Source organism: Myotis nattereri (assembly GCF_964212035.1).
Source record: "Myotis nattereri genome assembly, chromosome: 5".
Taxonomy (NCBI): Eukaryota; Metazoa; Chordata; class Mammalia; order Chiroptera; family Vespertilionidae; genus Myotis; species Myotis nattereri.
The window spans coordinates 24445513-24468730 of NC_138080.1; the positions used below are offsets into that span (position 1 = coordinate 24445513).

At 43.8% G+C, this 23218-nt stretch overlaps 1 protein-coding gene and 1 pseudogene across 2 annotated transcripts; one reads left to right on the plus strand and one right to left on the minus strand.

The window, feature by feature from the left end:
- Positions 1-1490: 1490 nt before the first annotated feature.
- On the plus strand, positions 1491-22982 carry LOC308519703 (uncharacterized protein). The gene is made up of 4 exons (XM_081091840.1): positions 1491-1608; positions 19522-19648; positions 20377-20449; positions 21274-22982. Exons 1-4 carry the CDS (start codon positions 1606-1608, stop codon positions 22910-22912), a joined length of 1842 nt encoding a protein of 613 aa, XP_080947966.1. The 5' UTR covers positions 1491-1605; the 3' UTR covers positions 22913-22982.
- LOC308519221 (large ribosomal subunit protein eL6-like) lies at positions 6241-6803 on the minus strand (annotated as a pseudogene). The gene has a single exon. The product of its transcript is annotated as a large ribosomal subunit protein eL6-like (transcript).
- Positions 22983-23218: the final 236 nt, after the last annotated feature.

Sequence of the window (23218 nt, forward strand, 5' to 3'; positions counted from 1 at the left end):
TGATAAAGGACCAACTAGAAATTAAGCATACACTGACTGAAATAAAGAATATTATACAGACTCCCAATAGCAGACTAGAGGATTGCAAGAATCAAGTCAATGATTTGAAATACGAAGAAGCAAAAAACACCAAACTGGAAAAGCAAAATGAAAAAAGAATCCAAAAATACGAAGATAGTGTAAGGAGCCTCTGGGACAACTTCAAGCGTACCAACATCAGAATTATAGGGGTGCCAGAAGATGAGAGAGAGCAAGATATTGAAAACCTATTTGAAGAAATAATGACAGAAAACTTCCCCTACCTGGTGAAAGAAATAGACTTACAAGTCCAGGAAGCGCAGAGAACCCCAAACAAAAGGAATCCAAAGAGGACCACACCAAGACACATCATAATTAAAATGCCAAGAGCAAAAGACAAAGAGAGAATCTTAAAAGCAGCAAGAGAAAGACAGTTACCTACAAGGGAGTACCCATATGACTGTCAGCTGATTTCTCAACAGAAACTTTGCAGGCCAGAAGGGAGTGGCAAGGAATGTTCAAAGTGATGAATTCCAAGAACCTACAACCAAGATTACTTTATCCAGCAAAGCTATCATTCAGAATTGAAGGTCAGATAAAGAGCTTCACAGATAAGGAAAAGCTCAATGAGTTCATCACCACCAAACCAGAATTATATGAAATGCTGAAAGGTATCCTTTAAGAAGAGGAAGAAGAAAAAGGTAAAGATACAAATTATGAACAAGAAATACACATCTATCAACAAGTGAATCTGAAAATCAAGTGAATAATCTGATGAACAGAATGAACTGGTGATTATAATAGAATCAGGGGCATAGAAAGGGAGTGGACTGACTATTCTTGGGGGGGGGGGAAGGGGTGTGGGGGATGCGGGAAGTGACTGGACAAAAATCGTGTACCTATTGATGAGGACAGTGGGTGGGGAGTGAGGGAGGAGAGTGGGGTGGGACCTCAGTGGAGGGGAGTTATGGGGGGAAAAAAGAGGAACAAATGTAATAATCTAAAAATAAAGATTTAATTAATAAAAGAAAATAAAGGAAGTGATTTCATGGGAAAAAATAAAGTTAACCATTCTGAATGCACAGAAGTCACTTTTCATGCTGGAAATGATGGCTTGTTTCTGGTTTCAATGCTCTTTGGGAATCTGGCAGTAGTTCTGGAAGGTACCACCCTAAGGCATCCTTGGTCCCTGAGCCTGTGCACCTTTTTGGCAAATGCACACGTCAGACTCCAGTTGTCAACAAAGATGAATATGGAGCCAGATTCCTTAGGTGCCTTTTCAGTGTGTGTGTTTGCAAGGAAGGACCTCTGTTCCCTGGGGACGCTCAGCGCTGCCTCTCAGTGCAAATGTCCCTGGACAGGAGATCTGGCTGCTTTGGGCTCAGGCCTGTGCACCTCAGGCGCTAGGGGGCGTGTGGTGCGTAGTGTAGGTCACCGGAGCTGGGCGCCAGGTGGGCGGGGCTATCCTCTGCTCCTACGCGGAAGTTCAGTCAGATCTCATCTCCCTTGTTCTGTCCTCATCTGTCCGTCTGCGATCTGTGAGGCGTTGGGAGCTGCAGGCGGACTCGGGAGGCCCAGGAACCAGAAATGGTGAGTGTGCGGCCGGGCGCGGGGACGGGGAGGAGGCGCGGGTGGAGCCGCCGTGGCGGGACCGTCTCTCCACGGTCAGGTCCGGAGCCTGCGGACCGAGGCGCCGGGGGCTCCGCTGAAACTGCAGGCCCCTCGGGCTCGCAGGGTGGGGCCCAGCCGGGACCCGGGCGTCCAGTGTGTCCCCGCGGCAGGGCCTTGGGCTGCGGAGCGCGTCTGGGCAGCTCTGCACCCTCATCCCCGCGGCTCCGCAGTCGGTGCGGGGACCACGGGGAGGGTCATGGGGACAATGGTGACTCGGCCCCCGCGGTTCGTGCAGGGGAGGAGCTGTGGTCTGTGGGGCCCCCGGTCCCTCCTTTCTCCCCAGAAGGACCCCGTTTTCTCTGAGTTTTGATGTTTGTGGAGCAGGCTCTCAAGTCCACCCCCTGTCCCCCAGGCCTAGCTCTGCAACAAGTGCCTGCATTTCCAGGCTCTCCCCCGAATCCTAACCGCCATCTTCCTTCTCTGAGTCACAGCGTCTTTATCAGCTATTTGTTTTGCGGTGCTTTTCAAACCGTTAAAAACAAAATTCAACTGAGTGAATTGGAAGGTCTAATTGGCTTCATTCCCGTTCAGGAATCGGGCCGAATCCCATCTAGGAAATAGAATCTCAGAGCAGCAGTTCACAATGGAAGGCGTTTACAACAGGCAGAAAGGAAGTGGCTTTGAGAGGTTATTAGTGAAAGAAAAGCGGGGATTGCTTCAGGCAGGGTCACCCTTCCTTAGGGGAAGGAACAGCCGGAGTCTTTAGGCAGATGAGTGTGGAACAGCAAGTTGCAGTGACTGGGTTAAAACTTTACTCCTGGGAGAGGTGAAAGTGCAGTTACCTACAGTCCTGCACCCTGAGCCTGGGGAGGACATCTGGAGGCAGGTTTGTTGTTTTCAGTTCGCTTACACTAAGCTGCATGGTGTAGCCTGCTACACACCTAGGCCATATGGTGTAGCCCGTGGGTCCTAGGCAACAAACCTGTACAACATGCTACTGTACTGAATGCTGTAGGCAATTGTGATGCAATGGTAGGAAGCATTTATGAAAAGGTGCAGTAAAAATGTGGTGTGAAAGGTAGGAAATGGTACATCCGTGTGGGGACTGACCCTGAATGGGCTGCAGGACTGGAGGCTGCTCTGCAGGCGTCAGTGATCGGTGAGTGAATATTTAGGCCTAGACGTTACTGTGCACGACTGTAGACTTTATCACACTGTACACTTAGGCCAGGAAATTTACAAAAAACAGATTCAATCAAGGCCAGGAGGCAATGATGCAATCAAAAGGCACAGTCAACACAAGACCTCTGAGGCTGCTGCCCGCATAAAACAGCATACTGCTTCACAGCAAAGTTTTCTGTCACTAAGTAGAAAGCACACAAAGATAAAGAGGATAGTGTAGCAAATGCATAAACCAGTTTCTCATCATCAAGTATTCTATGCAGTGAGCGTAACTGTGTGTGCTGGACTTTCATAGGACTGGCTGCATAGGGAGCTTGTTTACACCAGCATCATCATAAACATCTGAGTAATGCATTTCCCTATGACATTTGATGGGTATGACATCACTAGGTGATTGCAGTTTTTCAAATCCACTGTGATCTTTTTTTTTTTTTAGGAAGGTGTAAGGCACAGCTATAGGGTTAATCCTCTGCCTGACCTGTTGGCAAAGCCACAAACAAGTTTCAGCTTAGAGGGCACAGTCCTGTTAGCATAGTTGGGCTTGACCTTATGATGCTCCCTAGATCCTTCCTGAGTAGCGAGCGAATGGGCTGTGGGAGGTGCAGCTAGTGCTGCCAAAACAAGTGAAACTCATAAGAACACTGTAACTGTGGTGACCACTGCCTTGTTTACCTCTGGCTATAAAATAAAGGCTCAGCCTGCGTCTGGATCTCTCTGTGGCCTCAGCCAGGCACAGGAAGATGCACCTACCCAGCTTATTCTCTTTGTCTGTCATTCCTTCATCCTTCACCGCCCTCACTCAGGCTTTTGAACCCTTGGCTGAGCTGACTGGGCACAGAAAGGATTTTCTTTTTCTCTCTTTTTTTTTAATATATTTTTTATTGACTAAGATATTACATATGTGTCCTTATCCCCACGGGATTTTATTTTTCATTAAGTTACAATTGGCATTCAACATTATATTAGTTTAAGGTGTACAGCATAATGATTTGATATTTGTATGTAATGCGAAGTGATCATCACAATAAGTCTAGTTAGCATCTGTCATCATACATAGTTACAGAATATTTTTTTCTTGTAAAGAGAACTTAAGATTTACTCTTAGCAACTTGCAAATCTGAAATACAGTATTACTAACTGCAGTCACCACTCTGTAAGCTGTATTTCCATGACTTATTTTATAACTGGAGGTTTGTGCCTTTTGACACCCTTCATTCATTTGACCCCCAGCGCACCCCCGTACACCACTACTGCAACCTCTAGCAACCATTAGTCTGTGCTCTGTATCTATGGAGTTGTTGTTGTTTTTTTAAAATATATTTTATTGATTTTTTACAGAGAGGAAGGGAGAGAGATAGAGAGTTAGAAACATCGATGAGAGAGAAACATCGATCAGCTGCATCCTGCACACCTCCTCCTGGGGATGTGCCGGCAACCAAGGTACATGCCCTTGACCGGAATCGAACCTGGGACCTTTCAGTCCACAGGCCGACGCTCTATCCACCGAGCCAAACCCGCCAGGGCTGGAGTTGTTTTTTTAAAGATTCTACAGATAAGTGAGAACACATGGCATTTCTCTTTTTCTAACTTATTTCACAAAGAATCCTGCCCTCAAGGTCCATGAATGTGTTGTTACAAGTGGCAGAATTTCTTTTTCTAATGCCTGAATAATACCGTCCGTAATAGTCCTCTGTGTGTGTGTGTGCACCATTTTCTTTTTCTTTTCTTTTTTTTAAAAATATATTTTATTGATTTTTTACAGAGAGGAAGGGAGAGAGATAGAGAGTTAGAAACATCGATGAGAGAGAGAAACATCGATCAGCTGCCTCCTGCACATCTCCCACTGGGGATGTGCCCGCAGCCAAGGTACATTCCCTTGACCGGAATCGAACCCGGGACCTCTCAGTCCGCAGGCTGACGCTCCATCCACTGAGCCAAACCGGTTTCGGCTCTTTTTCTTTTTTTTAAAGTATTACATTATCTCCTTTTTTCCAGATTGACCCTGCCCCCTGTCACTCTCTCCGCCCAGGACAAGCCCAGTGTCCATGTCCATTGGTTATGCTAATATGCATGCATACAAGTCCTGTGGTGGATCTCTTAACCCTCTCCCCTCCCTTGTCTTCTCTCTGAGGTTGGACTGTCTGTTCATTCTCTGGATTCATGTCTGTTCATCAGTTTTTGTTCATTATTTCCTGCATATGAGTGAGATCATGTGATATTTATCTTTCTCCAACTGGCTTATTTCGCTTAATATAATGCTCTCTAGGTCCATCCATGCTGTTGCAAATAGTAAAAGTTCCTTTTTTATAGCAGTGTAGTAGTCCATTGTGTAGATTGTAGATGTACCACAGTTCTTGAATCCACTCATGTACTGAAAGGCACTTAGGCTGTTTCCAAATCATGCACCATTTTCTTTAAAAATTTTTTTTTTTTAAATTCTCACCCAAAAAAAAAAAAAAATTCTCACCCGAGGATATTTTTCCATTGATTTTTAGAGAGAGTGGAAGAGAAAGGGAAATATTGATGTGAGAGAAACACATCAACTAGTTGCCTCCTGCATGTGCCCCGACCAGGGCAAGGCGGGGGAGGGCTGCTTGCATCCAAGGTGTGTGCCCTTGACCAGAATCGAACCCGGGACCCTTCAGTCCACAAGCTGACGCTCTATTCACTGAGCCATACTGGCTAGAGCTTAAATTTCTTTTTCAATAAGTCAACACAATATGTTAGTTTCCAGTGTCAACATGGTGATTAGACACGTACATAAGTTACAAAGTCGAATACCCATGAGATATCACACATGGTTAATAGAATATTATTGCCTGTATTTCCTGTGCTTCACTTTACATCCCCCTGACTATTTTGTAACTACCACTTTGTGCTTCCTTTCTGTTGTTGTTGTTTTTGTTTGTTAATCCTCACCTGAGAATATTTTTTCTTTTTTAAAAAAAATATATTTTATTGATTTTTTACAGAGAGAAAGGAAGAGGGATAGAGAGTTAGAAACATTGATGAGAGAGAAACATCAATTTAGCTGCCTCCTGCACACTCCCTGCTGGGGATGTGCCCGCAACCAAGGTACATGCCCTTGACCGGAATCAAACCTGGTACCTTTCAGTCCGAAGGCCAATGCTCTATCCACTGAGCCAAAGCGGTTAGGGCCTGAGGATATTTTTCCATTGATTTTTTTTAGGGAGAGTGGAAGAGAGAAGGAAAGATAGAGAGAAACATTGATGTGAGAGAGAAACACATCAATTGGTTGCCTCCTGCAGGAGCCCCTACCAGAGCTGGGCCGCGGAGGAGCCTGCAACCAAGATACATTCCCTTGACCGGAATCAAACCTGGGACCCTTTGCTCTGCATGCTGATGCTCTATCCACTTAGCCAAACCGGCTAGGGCGTGTACTCCACTTTTGTTTTTTTTTTAAACATATCAGTTGTTTAATCGGGTTCTCATAAGAAATTCAGAACACCGGTTGTGAGGATAAAGCCCATTGGTGAGAGTGAACAGAGAGCGGAGGTAGCCCTGGAGCTGAGGAACAGCTTTGATTTTTGGCAGAATTTGTGAGTCCACAGCTTTCTGGTCAACCTTGCGCTGCTCTGTAATCTCGTATTTCTTTCTCTGTGTCGAAGGTCTCACCCTCCTGGTGTCTGGGCTTGCGCAGCTGCTGCTTCTTGAAGTAAGCATCACTGAGATGTTTGGGGATTTTCACACCACTGATACCAATTTTGGTGGAGGTGGCGATGACAGATTTCTGGTGTGTTCCACGAAGAGGGACTCGACTGAGGGACAGAGGTCCAGTCACAAGTAGCAAGCCACTGCCCAGCTGCTTCAGGAAGGCCACCCTCTTGCCTCTGTGGCGCCCAGTGAGGATGACCAGAATGGTCCCAGGAGTCATGCTGGCCCGCAGTCTCCGCACATGCTGACTGAGGGGTTTCTTGCCATGGCTCAGCAGCTTTCGGAGGCACGTCTTCAGTAGGATAAGATCTAGGCATTTTGCGGAGTTTAACCACTCGGGTACCACCATTCATTTTTTTTTAAAGGGTATTGGATTTAAAGAATATATATTACTGATTTTTTTTTTTACAGAGAGGAAAGGAGAGGGATAGAGAGTTAGAAACATTAATGAGAGAGAAACATCGATCAGCTGCCTCCTGCACACCCCCTACTGGGGATGTGCCCGCAACCCAGGTACATGCCCTTGACCGGAATCGAACCTGGGATCTTTCAGTCCGCAAGCCGACGCTCTATCCACTGAGCCAAACCGGTTTCGGCGATGTTTCTGGGTTTCTTAGCACATTTCGTACCGCATAGAAATCTCTAAGACATACACCAGGGACCGCACGTTTTTGGGCAAACTGCACGTTATTTAAATCATCATAACTACAGATCATAATGCACTTTCGGTGTTGTTTTTCAATAATTATAACATTTTTATTTTCAAAAACAATTAAACAAAGTTCCTAGTACTTTTTTAACATATGGTACTGTGTAAAACATTTTCCTCTATGAAGAGGGACCAAACAAAATTTACATAAGTATCTAGATTCGCTCCTTTTTCCATGGGCGGCACAAACTCTGCAGGCTCTCGTAGGAAATTTTTTCTTTCTACTCGCTGGAATACATGTAGGTTCATGCTGCTTCATATCACCTGACAACCTATTGGGTGGATCTTTACGAGGTGCTCTCCTTGCACCCCCAGGGGACGGACTGGACAGATTTGTCTCTGGTTCCTGAGAGCCTTCAATATTGTCATCCGTTATCCAGTCTCTCGCCACCGATAGCAGAAACTTTTTATACTTCATTTTTGCTTGTGGATTGAGGACGTTGTACACTCTAAATGAATTGGCAGTGAGAGGACCCTGTCCTTTCATTACTCCGAGGCTTGAACCTGGCCAAAACACTGTAACCGCGCCCCACAGTGGACAAGACAGTGTTTTGACATCTAAGGTCCATAACAGATGGAGCGTGAAAAACGAGAATACTCGTGAGCGGTCCTTAACAAATGGCGTGCGAGACACGAGGAAACTCCTGAGCGGTACGCAATGTGTTAGGATATATACCTAGAAGTGGGATGACTGAGTCAAATGGCAAATCCATATTTAATTTTTTAGGAAACTCCATACTGTTTTCCATGAAGTTTGCACCAATCTCCATTCCCACCTGCAGTGTAGTAGGGTTCCCTTTTCCCCACCTCTGGGTTTTTGTCCCTTGAAACATCAGTGGTGGCCCAGAGCAATGTCAGGGGGGAGCAGAGATCCGAGGCCAGGTGCGTTAAGCTAAGGAAGCCCCCCACGCCCTTGAGCCTGTCAAGGGAAGTACTTGAAGGCCCACTGATCTTCCTGGGGAGCCTCTCCCTGCAGGTGTCCTACCTGCTCACAACCTCCATGGAAGGGGCCTTTACAGCGAGAGAAGCTACCGCCCTGGAGAGCTGGGGAAGTAGTGCACCTGCGGGAAGGGGTGATGCCCCTTCTGAGGTTTTAGTTGTGGTCCCCCTGGGCCTGATTCTAGGCATCGGTTGAAGTTTTGCATCCAGGGTATGGGTGCGCATTGAGAAAATCTGGGAAAGTCAGGAGTGTGTGTCCTGGGTTAGGGACTGTGAAATTGGGAGTTCATTTGGGTCAGAACCTTACACTGAATCCAGCTGAGCACCCCTCACTGTGAGCTGAAGCCTGAGAGAGGGAACACGTCTGTTGGCGGAGGCATGGCAGGAGCAGCACCTCATGTTAGACCCGTGGGGTTGGACTGGATCTGGATTCAGCAACATAGGTGCTTGAATTCTGGCTGGGAATGAATTCAGAGCCAAGACTAAGACTATAAGAGAACATTTATTTGGGAAATCACAGAGGTAGAAGAAGAAATTCTTAGAAGGCATGGGTTTAGGAAACAAGTTACAGAGGTAATGGATGGGCCCTTGGCTCTTAGAAGTGAGAAAGGTAGCTGTTACATGCATGGGGGGATGGGTGGGTGAGGAGAGGTTGGGACATGCTCCCAGGAAGGAGAGCGAACTGGGTTCTCTGTCCTAAGGTTTTAAGGGTGGAGATTTTAAGGGAGGTCCCGGGGGAAATCTCAGTAGAATATTCAGCAGCTTTCCAGATGTGTCCCTTCAGGGTCTGAGTCCTCACTGATTGATTGGTTGTAGCCTGGACCTAGGTCATCATTCAGTGCAGCTGGTCCTCAGGTCAGCCCTGGCATCGCTTTTCTGGTTTTGCTGCTTTTCTGGGCCTGCAGCTAAAATGGAAGTGTGGCCTAGGGGTTATTTTTAGGGGGAACAGGTCCGGGGTCTAAACTGCATGGTCAGCGATATGCTACGGGATGAAAGGTCACCCTGGCGATGACATCTCAGCCTACAGTTGTCTGTTGCTGGGCATGACCCTCTGCCTCTGGCCCATTCTCCTTGCTCTGCTCATGTCTGTCTAACTGCCCAGCACATTTCCATTATTCCCCAGGGAGAGGAGGCATTGGAGCTCCCAGACTTCATTCCTGGGGTGGCTGCTCAGGTGTCCTTCCTCTGCTTCCCCAGGGACTGTAACACTCCAGGGGTTCTGTCTCAGTCAGGAGAATCTAGAACAGTGGTTCTCAACCTTGGCTGCACATTAGAATCACCTGGGAAGCTTTTTAAAATCCTGATTTCTGGGCCTCATCCTCCGGAAATTCTGTTTCTTTTTTATGGGGTGGGGCCATTGGTCTAGAATATGGAACCTTCTGAAACTGGCTTTCCTCCTGTCCTGTGGGAAGCAGGCTGCTCATTTGAGCTGAATCCAATGTGTTTCTTTCACATTCTTTATCCACTGACTTGGGAAGCCCTTTCACTCTAGTATCCTTGAGAATAAAAATGTCCATTGATTGAATGTACCAGGTAGAAAAAAAAGAGAGAGAAATATTGATACTTCCCAGCAGAGTAGCTCAGTGGTGAGCATCAACCTACGAAGCAGGAGGTCACTGATCCATTCTGGTCAGGGCACATGCCAGAGTTGCAGGCTTGATCCCTAGTAGGAGGCATGCAGGAGGCAGCCGATCAATGATTCTCTCATCACTGATGTTTCTCTCTATCTCACTCTTCTTTCCTCTCTCAAATATATTAAAAATACATACATACATATATATATATATATATAGATAGATAGATAGATAGATAGATATAGATATAGATATAGATATAGATATAGATATAGATATAGATATAGATATAGATATAGAGAGAGAGAGAGAGAGAGAGAGAACGAGAGCAAGAGAGACGGCTCTAGCTGGTTTACCTTAGTGAATCGACGTGTCCCACGTTTGTTTCTGAACAAGGGCACATACTTGACTGCTGGCTCCTCCCTGGCCCAGGCCCTGGTCTTGCCATGTGCAGGAGGCAACCAATCGATGTGTTTCTCCTACATAGATATTTATCTCTGTCTTTCCCTCTCTCTTCCACTCTCTCTAAAAATCAGTGGAAAAATATCCTTGGGTGAGAATTAACAAAAGAGGGAGAGAGAGAGAGAGTTAAGATGAAAAAAGCAAGGCAATTTGTGAAAGCAAACAGGTTTTTCTTTTCCCTTTTATGCAAGAGAAACTCCAAATGTGAAATGAATGTATTTAAGTTTTCAGGCACATTTTTATTTTTCTAAATATAGTTTTATTGATTTCAGAGAGGAAAGAGAGGGAGAGACAGAAACATCAATGGTGAGAGAGAATCATTGATTGGCTTCCTCCTGTGTGCCCCCTACTGGGAATCAAGCCTGCCCAAAACTCAGGCTTGTCCCTGAGTGGGAATCTAACCATGATCTCCTGGTTCATGAGTCAATACTCTACCACTGAGCCACACCTACAGGACACATTTTTTAAATTTTTAGATCACTGTTTGTATGGCATGTCTCTAGAGCAGTGGTTCTCAACCTTCCTAATGCCGTGACCCTTTAATACAGTTCCTCATGTTGTGGTGACCCCCAACCATAAAATTATTTTCATTGCTGCTTCATAACTGTAATTTTGCTACTGTTATGAATCATAATGTAAATATCTGATATGCAGGATGTATTTTCATTGTTACAAATTGAACATAATTAAAGCATAGTGATTAATCACAAAAACAATATGTAATTATGTATGTGTTTTCTGATGGTCTTAGGCGACCCCTTTGAAAGGGTCGTTCAACCCCCAAAGGGGTCGCGACCCACAGGTTGAGAACCACTGCTTTAGAGAATCTTAAAAATGGTTACATCATTGAATTTTTATTGTAGTTGATGTGACAACTATGAGAACATTATGTAAATGTCTGAAAATTCAATACATTTTAGGAGTTAAACTGTTATCATTTAAAGGAATTAAATTCTAGAATGGTTAAAAATAGAGTGTGTAAATTTCTGCATTTTTTTTTGCAAAACACCTGTAAAATACAAAAGTGCAGCCCTAACCGGTTTGGCTCAGTGACTAGAGTGACGGCCTGCGGACTGACAGGTCCCAGGTTCAATTCCAGTCAAGGGCATGTACCTTGGTTGCGGGCACATCCCCAGTAGGAGGTGTGCAGGAGGCAGCTGATCGATGTTTCCCTCTAATCAATATTTCTAACTCTCTATCCCTCTCCCTTCCTCTCTGTAAAAAACCAATAAAATATATTAAAAAACCACACAAAGAAAAGTGCAACTTAAGCCTCACTGCCCACGTATGCTGGTCCCTCCAGCACTGTTTCTCAAGTTACCCCTAAATAGAGTTTTGATCATTTCTTAGCAAATATCCCAACGTATACCAAGTCTACCTGCTACCGCTGGATGCTTCACACCGCTGTGGTGGGGCAGGGCCTCCGGAAGTCCTCAGGATGAGGCCAGCAGAGTTTATCAGATGCAAACAGACCAAAATTAGACCATGTGAAGGGAGTACTGTGTACAGGCCCCAGACCTAGAGCCACACAACTCAGTCTATGCCAGAGTCTCCAGGAACCTGATCTCTGCAGGGCAGGCCCACTAAGTGTGAGGCAGGTGGGGCTTGGGGTCTCCCTGGAGGGGGAGGTGCCCGTCAGGCTTGGGGGAAGGTGGGTGGAGTGGTACTCAGCCTTGAGCACCCAACTCAGGCTGTCCTGGATTCTGCCTACATCTCAACATGGTGGGGCCCCCAGGAAAGGCATGCTGCTGGGAGTCCAGAGGTGGGACTACGGCAGAGGTCGGCAAACCGCAGCTCGCGAGCCCCATGCGGCTCTTTGGCCCCTTGAGTGTGGCTGTTCCACAAAATACCACGTGTGGGTGCGCATGAAACTTCAGTGCTATTGAAACTTCATGGCCCATGCGCAGAAGTCGGTTTTCAGCCTGGGCAAGTCTGTTTTGAAGAAGTGGCGTTAGAAGAGGTGGGGGATGTCGGTCGGTCGGTCGGTCAGGCACCAGGAGACACGGTGCAGGCGGGCAGCGGGATATGCAGCGCGGGGGAGGCGTGAGCGATTCATGCACGAGGTGAGTGAGCCAGTCAGTCAGCAGTCTCATTGTGCAGTGGTTAGTTAATTTTAGGGAACGTTGTGGAGGTGATTGAAAGAAGATGTAGCGTCGAGGATTGAGAAAGGTATGTTGAGATGGTTTGGACATATAAAGAGGATGAACGAAAGGAGATAGACGAAACAAGTATACAAGACGAGTGTGGATGGGAGAGTTGGAAGGGGTCGACCTCAGCGAACGTACCTCAATCAGATTGAGGACGTTTTTAGCAAAGGCCAGGTTAGGAGTACCCTAATTAAGTTAATAACAATGTACCTCCCTATATAGTTTAGGTTTAAAAAATTTGGCTCTCAAAAGAAATTTCAATCGTTGTACTGTTGATATTTGGCTCTGTTGACTAATGAGTTTTTCAACCACTGGACTAGGGTATCTCTCTTGAGGGGGATGCACCAGTCAGGTTCATAGAAAACTTTGGGGGAATGACGCCTTCCCCAGAGGCACAACTCAGTCACTGACACCTTAGAGTCTGCCCACACACAGGCCCAGGCAGCTGACTCCCCAGCAGAGCACAAGATCCGAGGGTTTTTCTTACCTTGTAATTAGCACTTGGACTATTCATTTAAAAAAATAATGTATCTTTATTGGTTTTAGAGAGGAAGGGAGAGGGAGAGAGAGATAGAAATATCAATCATGAAAGAGAATAATCCATAACTGCCTCCTGTCCCACCCCCTCCCCACTGAGGATCGAAACTGATTGATCATCTGCCCTGAAAGGGATGGAACTGTGACTTCCTGGTTCTTATGTGGATGCTCAGTCACTGAACCATGTGATTCAGGCAAGCTGTGCCTTTTTTGGTGGTTGCCTGCTGACAGCTTGAGCCTCAGTCCGCTCTTGTCCCTATTGCAGTGATGGCGAACCTATGACACGTGAACTCATTTTTTGTTTGATTTTTCTTTGTTAAATGACGTTTAAATATATAAAATGTATATCAAAAATATAAATTTTTTTTATACTATGGTTGCAAATATCAAAAAGTTTCTATATGTGACACGGCACCAGAGTTCAGTTAGGGTTTTTCAAAATGCTGACACGCCGAGCTCAAAAGGTTCGCCATCACTGCCCTATTGCCTCCCACTTGAACAAGCTGATAAGAAAGCCTGGGTGGTGTCTCCTATAGTGCAGGCAGGTGATTCACACCACAGAATCCCTGCCTGTGCAGAACGCTTGCCCAGGACCCATCTTCGAGGCCCACATGACCACACCAGGCTCCATTTCTGGGTCTGAAGCCAGGTCGCAGCTGCTTGAGAGGCCAGCCCGGCCCTCCTGAGACCTCTGTGTGAGTCCTAAGGCTTGTCCTGCTCTCCTGGTGTGGGTGTGAGGGCTGTGACACACCAGCAGCACTCTCATCCACACTGACCTGTGGCTGCTGGGTGCCAGGCGGATGGTGCTGGGAGCTGTGCTGCCCCATGTGGCATTGCTGAGCCTGTTGTGCCTCACTCACTTCTATGTACCAGAGTGAGAGCTTTCATGCATTTCTAGGCAACTGGCAGGCAGAGTATGGTATTGGGCCCTCTTGAAAGTGGTTCTGGAATCATTTGCTCTGGCTCTGCCAGTTAAATAAATGTGTGACCAAATATAGCAGGCTAATTTGTAAGTTGATAGTGTTGTATGGCCCATGATTGATGTTATTACTATCCAAATGGAACTTGGCAGAAAAAAGGTTCCCAACCCCTGCTCTGTAGAAAAAACAATTAGGGTTCAACCGGGAGCTTATCTTACTCCTTCCTCTCCCTGGACCTAACACAAGAGAGGTTTTCCTATTTTGTCATTGCTCTACTGAATAGATCATTGTTTTTTCTGGCATCACAAGTGGTGAATGGGAACCTTTCCTCTGTTCCCTGCACTTAGACATCAGTGGGTATGATGTCTCTCTGGGAGCAGCATTAAGGGAATTATGCTGTTGGGCATGTCCTATGCCTGGGATAGACTGTCCTGCTGCTGCTGGAACTCACAGGAGAGCTCAGAAATGAGACCAGTTGGGAGAAGAGCCCCTAGAGTAGCATCAAGTTTTTGGAGAAAATCACTTTTGTAAGTTTTATGTCTACAAATTGAAGAATTTTTAAAAAACTATTGGGATGACATTGGCTAATAAAATTACATAAATTTTAAGTGTACAATTCCATAACATCATGTGTACATTGTATTGTGTGTTCCCCACCCAAAGTGTCCTTCTATCACCATTTAATCCTCCCCTCTACCCTCTTCTAGCTCCTCATACTCCCTGTTCCCTCTGGTACCCAATGCTGTTGTCTGAGTCTAAGAGTTTGTTTGTGTTGCTTAATCCCTCCCTCTGTTTTCATTCCCTCCCCTCTGACAGCTGTCAGTCTGTTCTCTGTATCTATGAGTCTCTGTATACTTCGTTAGTTTCTCTTCTTTACATTCGAAATATCAATGAATACATGTGATATTTGTGTTTTTCTTACTTGTTTTCTTGACTTACCATAATGCACTCCAGGTCCATTCATGCTGTCACGGAGGGTAAGATTTCCTTCATTTTTACTGCTGAGTAATATTCAGTTGACTTCTACCACGGCTTCTTTATCTACTCACCTCCTGATGGGCACTTGTGCTTCTTCCAAATCTGGGCTATTAAAAATAATGCTACAATGAAGGCAGGGGTTGCATTTTTTTTTTTTTTTTTGCATTAGTGTTTTGAATTTTTTTGGATATATTCCCAGAAGTGAAATGTCTGGGTCATTGCTGGGCTGACCTGCAGACCCTGAGTGACAGATGAATGGATTACTCTGACACAAAGTTTGCTGTGAAAGAGAGGCCTAAGGTACTGCCTGGCTAAAGGAACCCAGGCAGCCTCGATTGCCTGCCTTGTTAGGCTTTTATTGTAATAGCAGTTTAAGATAAAGTTTATCTTTCAGATATGATCGGTAAGGTAAGTAATTTTGGGAGGACATGTGTGTTTGTAATGTCCTTTAAGCAAGGACCCCCAAAGATTAAGTATAAGGATTCCAGTAAACACCAGGTCTGCACGTGCATAGAATTGTTTGGAAAGGTCAAGGAATAATTACGGGCACTGCCTTCAGCCCTCCCCTAAGCTGGAATTTCCATAAAAGGCAGGCAGCCTTCCACACGTTGCTTTTTTCTCAGAATGTCCTTACAAACTTTCCAACCAAGTCTTGAGTGCTCCCTGTCATCTTCCCCTTTTTTGTTTTGCTGAATTTATTGGTAGAAGAGAGGCAGTGAACTTTCTGCTTTGGAATATCAGATTTTGTGAATTGCATTTACTACTCCAGTTCCGATTTTACAAGCTATGAGAAAGACAAAAAAGAGGAATAGTTAATTATCTGGAATGTGTAGAGTGTGAATACACTCCAATAATTGCTCAGCCTCTGTCATCAACTTCATCATCCCCCAGCTTATTCCCTGGGGGATTTGGGTCCTGGGAAGGTGCATCATTCAGGGCTGTGGAGTCCTCAGGCCCGAATTCTTCATTTTTGAGGGTTGGTCTCGTGCCGTGCCTTGGCAGGGTTTAATCTGTTGAGCTGGAATCCACAGTGCCCTGTGGGGGTAGAAACACATGCATATCCTCTCCCCCATGTTAATAATTCCTTACAAACTTTCTAACCGAGTCTCATGTGCTCCCCAGCAGTTTATGAGTCAGTTGTATTTTTAAGTTTAGAGGAAACTCCATACTGACACTTGCACTTTGTGCCTTTATTGATGACTATAGTCCTGGTGCATGAAAATTCATGCACTGGAGGGGAGCAACCCTCAGCCCGGCCTGCCTGCTCTCATAGTCCTGGAGCCCTCAGGGGCATCAGGTGATCTGGCGATCAGGGGAAGGCGACACCCCCATCACACTTCTGCTGCTGCCACTGTCAGCAGCAAAAGCCTTGGCCTGCCCTGGTTACCTGAGCCTCGGGCAGCCCTGGGTGGCTGGGCAGCTGCCATCCAAAGCTTCCCTGTGCCTTGGGCATCGGCTGGGCAGCCGCCATCCGAGGCTTGCCTGCACCTTGGGCTGTCCCTGGGCGGCTGGGCAGCTGACATCGAGGCTTGCCTGTGCCTCGGGCTGGCCTTGGGCGGCTGGGGGTTGGAGGGGACTGGGGGACTCTGGAGGCAGGTGCAGCCCGGCCAGGCCTGCTGCCTTGGCGGGGCTAAGGGAACTGGGCACTGCCATCTTGTGACTGTGGGTGCCGCCAACTTTGAAGGCATAGCAGTTAATTAGCATATTCCCTCCTTATCAGCTGTGGGCACTACCATCTTTGTTAGGGCCTGACAGCCAATTAGCATATTCCCTCTTTGTTAGATAGGATAGACATTCTGACAGGTGTGAGGTGATTTTTCAGTGTGGTTTTAATTTTCATTTTTCATATTTGTATTGGCCATCTGTGTGTCCTCTTTGGGGAAGTACTTATTCAGGTCCTTTGCCCATTTTTCTTTTGATATAAGCTGTTTTCTTTGCTGTTTTTTTAAAAAATATATATTTTATTGATTTTTTACAAAGAGGAAGGGAGAGAGGTAGAGAGTTAGAAACATCGATGAGAGAGAAACATCGATCAGCTGACTCCCGCACATCTCCTACTGGGGAAGTGCCCACAACCCAGGTACATGCCCTTGACCGGAATCAAACCTGGGACCCTTCAGTCCGCAGGCTGACGCTCTATCCACTGAGCCAAACCGGTTTCGGCTTCTTTGCTGTTTTTTATTTCATGTTTTTAAATTTGCACTGTGAGGTATGTTTTTATTGATGTTAGAGAGATAGCTAGGGGAGAGAGAGAGAGAGGTAGAGAAAAATATCTATTGGTTCACTCCCATTCACACCCCAGTTGGGAATCAAACACAAAACTGGGGCATGTGCCCTGATCAGGAACTGAACCCATGACCTTTTTTTAAAATTATTTTTTGGTGTTGGCTTGTATAAATTCTTTATAAATTTTGAGTAATAACCCCTTACCAGAGGTTTCATTGGTGAATATGTTCTCCCATTGGGTTGTTTGCCTTTTTATTTTGTTGATGGTTTCCTTTTAGATTGATGCAGTCCCATTTGTTTATTTTTTCTTTTGTTTCTTTTCGCAGGAGACATATCAGAACAAGTATTGTTAGGAGAACTGTCCACGATTTTATTGCCATTTTTTTTTGGCTAGGATTTTTATAGTTTTGAGTCTTTCATTTAAGTCTTTTATGCATTTTTTAAAATATATTTTTATTGATTTTTTTTTTTTTTTTTTTTACAAGAGGAAAGGAGAGGGATAGAGAGTTAGAAACATTGATGAGGGAGAAACATTAATCAGCTGCCTCCTGCACACCTCCTACTGGGGATGTGCCTGCAACTAAGGTACATGCCCTTGACCAGAATCGAACCTGGCACCTGTCAGTCCACAGGCCGATGCTCCATGCACGGAGCCAAACCAGTTAGGACTTTTTATGCATTTTTAGTTTATTCTTTTTTTTTACAATTCTTTTTTTTTTTTTTTTTTTAGTTAAGGTATTACAAATATGTCTTCATCCCCCCCATTAACCCCCAGTCCCCCCCCCCAATAGTTTATTCTTGTGTATGTTGTAAGAAACTGTTCTAGTTTCCTTTTTTTTTTTTAACATTTTCCCAGCATCATTGATTGAATGTACTATCTTTACTTTATTGTGTATTCTTGTTTCCTTTGTCAAGTATTCTGTGACCATAAAGGCATGGGTTTATTTCTCAGCTCTGTTCCATCCCACTGATTTATATGCTGTTTTATGCCAGGACCATCCTGTTTTGATTACTATAGCCTTGTAGTACAGTTGGATCTTAGGTAGTGTGATTCATCCACGTTTGTGCTTCTGTCTCAAGATTGCTGTTGTTATTCAGGGTGTTTTGTGGTCCCATGTAATATTTTTGAATATTTGCTATAGTTATGTGAGATTCAACATTGGTATCCTTTTTTTTTTAATATATTTTTATTGATTTCAGAGAGGAAGGGAGAGGGAGAGATAGAAACATCAATAACGAGAAAGAATCATTGATCAGCAGCCTCCTGCATGCCTCCTACTGGGGATTGAGCCCACAACCCAGGAATATGCCCTTGACCGGAATTGAACCTGGGACCTTTCAGTCCACAGGCCGTGCTCTATCCACTGAGCCAAGCCAGCTAGGGCCAGCATTGGTATCTTGATAGGAATTGCACTGAAGGTATAGATTGCTTTGGGATGTGTGGACATTTTAATATTATTTTTTCCTATCCATAAACACCCCATATGCTTCCATTTATAGTTTACATTCCAATTACAGTTTACATTTAATTTTATGTTGTATTCGTTTCAGGAGTAGAACATATGTTGAGACAAATTTTACAGAGTTTTCTGCCTGATATTTTCATTACCCCCTTGACCTCTTATGTACTTTGTGATTATGTGCCATTTCAGCATGAAAATAGTCCAGATTTCAATAAAGGCCCTTGTACATGCCACGTCTTAAGTTGTTCTTCAGGGTCCAGGCCCCAGTTACAGTGTTATAATTCTGCCGGAAGTTTAAGTGTGATCTTATGATTTCAATATACGTGTCTATGTGTCCTAAAAATCAGTATCAAGTAACCCTCAGGCTCATGAGTAGAGAGCTTTTGTAGAGGGCTAAGTTGTCCTGGCTTGCTCATGCCTGAGCTCTAACTTCTTATCTCCATGAAATGAGAGAGGCCAAAAAAGGTCAAACTGAGTTACTAACAAATATTATAAAAACAAATGATCATTCATACTCCTCCACAAGAATATTTTCATTCATTCATGTGTATCTTGCTACTTCTAACAATCTGGAGTACTTCAGGACAACATGGCCAAGTACATTTTGTTCTAAGTTGAATTTCCACACACCACTTGGCCTCTCCTGTTTGATATGAATAGAAGAGAAAGCTATCAGGCCTTTATTGTAGTCACTAAAACTTCATGTGAATATGACAGTATGCTTCATGGATTGATGCATCAAATGGTGGTTATAGTGGAGATGAATTTTCTCACAGGGAATCGATGGGCTTAAAATAGAAGTATTTTAATTTATTAATATAGAAGTTGTTCAAGGTGCTCTTTACCCTGACATTAGAGAGCAATGAAGACTAGAAGTGATCACAGTAAAATTATATCATTAAATTCCATGTGTTCTTGAGAAAGTGAGTGCAGCAAATTAATAATAGTCTTACAATCAAGTCATAGACTGAATGTTGGGGACCACATGTCCTATGTGAACTTCCTCTGAATTACGTATAGGTCCCCAGTTCTGTCTCTCTCACCCATTCTCCTCCTGTATATATGTGTTTGATGTTTTAGGACTCAATGGCCTTTGAGGATGTTAATGTGGAGTTCACCACAGAGGAGTGGGCTTTCCTCGATCCCACCCAGAAGAAACTCTACACAGATGTGATGCTGGAAACCTTCTGGAACCTGGCATCAATAGGTAGGTATCACAAATTCTTTTATAAAAAAATATATATTTTATTGATTTTTTACAGAAAGGAAAGGAGAGGGATAGAGAGTTAGAAACATCGATGAGAGAGAAACATCGATCAGCTGCCTCCTGCACACCCCCCACTGGGGATGTGCCCATAACCAAGGTACATGCCCTTGACCGGAATCGAACCTGGGACCCTTCGGTCTGCAGGCCAACGCTCTATCCACTGAGCCAAAACAATTAGGGCCTTTTTTTTTTAATATGTTTTTATTGATTTTAGAGAGGAAGGAGTTGAGAGAGAATGATAGAATAATCAATAATGAGAGGGAATCACTGGTTGGCTACCTTCTGTGCACCTCACACTGAGGATCTAGCTTGCAAACCGGTCCTACTGTGAATTGACCTGTGACCTCCCTGTTCATTCCAGTTCATAGGTTGTTGGTCAACCACAGCGCGACTCTGGCTTACACCAACTTGTTACTTATTTAGTCAATTAGAAAACTACTATTGCTTGCTCATCAATGCTGTTTCAAGAACTGAAATATGGAAAGGGAATACATTGGTAATTAAACTAGGAATGATCACAGCTCATTGTGTACTTAAAATCTAACCATTTTTTATATTCTTTAACATGTTAAGTGCCCAGCCTGTTTTGTCTTCTGGATGGAAACTATAGTGTCAGTTACTGGTGACTGGGCGCTTAACGTGTTAATAGTTTATAATGCTTTTTCTAGCGTGTATTTTAGAAGAAAAAGGTGAAGACCATGACAGTGAAGATAAATATGAATATCATGGGATGAATCTTAGGTGAGTCACATTGACATGAGAGAGCATTAAGAGCATCTTTGTTTTTGATTTTTAAATAGATTTTTATGCATTTTATTTATATATTTATTTTATTTATTTTATTTTTTTCAGAGAGGTAGGGAGAGGGAGAAAGAGAGAGAAACATTAATGATGAGTGAGAATTATGATGGCTGCCTCCTGCATACCCCACACTTGGTATTAAGCCCAGAACCTCGGCATTTGCCCTGACCAGGAATCGATCTGTGACCTTGTTCAGAGGTCTGTGCTCCACCACTTAGCCATGCTAGTGGTGAGAAAATATTTTTTTATTGAATTAAGAGTTTGGAGGTGTGATGGAGAGGTAGAAGCATTGATTGGGTGCCTCCTGCATGCCCTGTACTAGGGTTAATAAGTCTGCAGTCTGGCCATGTTCCCTTTTGAGGAATTGAACTGGCAACCCCTTGGTGGGTGGGTCTATGTTGAATCACTGAGCCACAAAACAATCTTAAAAACAGCTAATCCAATTGTATCAGCCCAGTTTTAAATGTATTGACTCTTAGAATAATCTCATCAAAATGTTTTTTCTGAAATGTGATCTAAAGTTTAGTGTATAAAAAGTAATTACACTTGGAAACAATATACGGAAGTTCCATTAATGAATATAAGTGTTTTCATAACATCTATGATCCAGCCTATTTCAGAGGTTTTAGGATATGCAATTTCAAAAATCAGAATGTACAGAAATCTTGCACTTTCCTTGAAAACGGTAAAAATGTCATCGTCATACTATTAATAAATATTAAATTGTTAAAAGAGTATTAATAATATGCTTCTGATTTTTACAGCAGTCATACAGTAGAGAGAGTCTGTACAAGGAAGGATGGTAGTCGATGCAGAGAAAACTTCAGCCAGATTCCAAATCATAATGAAAAGAGGGAAACTCCTACTGAAATAAAACAACCTAAAGCCACGGTGTGTAGGCAAATCTTCATGCGTTACTTATCCTTGAATAATCACCTGAGCTCTCTCACTGGACCCAAACTATACCTGTTTCAAGAATATGAAGAAAACCCTTATAAATGTAAGGAACCTGAGAAAGCTTTCAAGCATCACCAAAATATTCGAAGCCATGAAGGCAGCCTCAGTGGGAAAGCTTTCCACTATTCAGCCTCCCTTAGAAATCATGAAAGAACTCATACTGGAGAAAGACCCTATGAATGCAAGCTTTGTGGTAAAGTTTTCTCTTATTCAACTTCCCTCCAAAATCATAAAAGAACTCATACTGGGGAAAGACCGTATGATTGTAAGCAATGTGGAAAAGCCTTCTTTACTCTACGTACCCTCCGATATCATGAAAGAATTCATACTGGGGTAAAACCATATGAATGTAAGCTTTGTGGTAAACTTTTCTCTTATTCAACTTCCCTCCAAAATCATAAAAGAACTCATACCGGGGAAAAACCGTATGATTGTAAGCAATGTGGAAAAGCCTTCTTTAATGTACGTACCCTCCGATATCATGAAAGAATGCATACTGGGGTAAAACCTTATGAATGTAAGCAATGTGGGAAAGCTTTCATGGTTCCAAGTACCCTCCAACGCCACGAAAGAATTCATAGTGGGGAAAAACCCTATAAATGTAAGCATTGTGACAAAGCTTTCTCTCATCCCACTTACCTCCAATGTCATGAAAGAATTCATACGGGGGAAAAACCTTATAAATGTAACCATTGTAGTAAAGCTTTCTCTTATGCATCTTCCCTCCGATGTCATGAAAGAACTCATACTGGGACAAAACCCTATGAATGTAAGCAATGTGGGAAAGCTTTCTTTGCTCTAGGTGCCCTCCAACGTCATGAAAGAATTCATACTGGGGAAAAACCCTATAAATGTAAGCATTGTGGCAAAACTTTCGCTAATGGATCTTCTGTCCAATGTCATGAAAGAATTCATACTGGGGCAAAACCCTATGAATGTAAGCAATGTGGGAAAGCTTTCGTTACTCTAGGTAACCTCCGACATCATGAAAGAACTCATACTGGGGAAAAACCCTATAAATGTAAGGATTGTGGCAAAGCTTTCGCTAATGTAACTTCCCTTCGATGTCATGAAAGAATTCATACTGGGGAAGAACCCTATAAATGTAAGTATTGTGGTAAAGCTTTCTCTTCTTTAACTTACCTCCGATGTCATGAAAGGAATCATACTGGGGAAAAACCTTATGAATGTCAGCAATGTGGAAAGGCTTTTTGTCTTTCCCAGTCCCTTAGAAGTCATAAAAAAATGCATTCTGAGGGGAAATCCTATGAATGTAAGCAATGTGGGAAAGCTTTTGTTGCTCTAGGTGCCGTACTCCGACATCATGAAAGAACTCATACTGGGGAAAAACCCTATGAATGTCAGCAGTGTGGAAAAGACTTCAGTTGTACCTCACATCTTCGAAGACATAAAAGAACTCACAATGGAAAGAAGACTCTTGAATAAGAAATGAGGTAAACAGTTTTTTCCATTCTTTTTCTCAAAGTGGAGAGAAACCACATCAATGCCTTTAGGTTCCAACTAGTTTTTACAGACATGTGAAAACAAAAATGTATTGATAAACACCGTTAATGTAAAGAATCACCAAGAGCCTTCATTTATCTCTCAGCTATGCCATCATGTATGATAATCCTTATGGGGGATGGACCCTAGTAATGTAAGAGGGTTAGAAAGCGTTCATTTTTTCCAGTTTATTGTAAAGGATGAATGAACTCACTGAAGAGATCCCTGTCATGTAAGGATTGTAGAAGA

Bases quoted from the DNA above. Each gene is read 5' to 3' on its own strand.
- LOC308519703 (XM_081091840.1), top strand. The intron at 19,649-20,376 runs GTAGGTATCACA...TGCTTTTTCTAG, and splicing joins CTGGAACCTGGCATCAATAG to CGTGTATTTTAGAAGAAAAA. The intron at 20,450-21,273 runs GTGAGTCACATT...TGATTTTTACAG, and splicing joins TATCATGGGATGAATCTTAG to CAGTCATACAGTAGAGAGAG.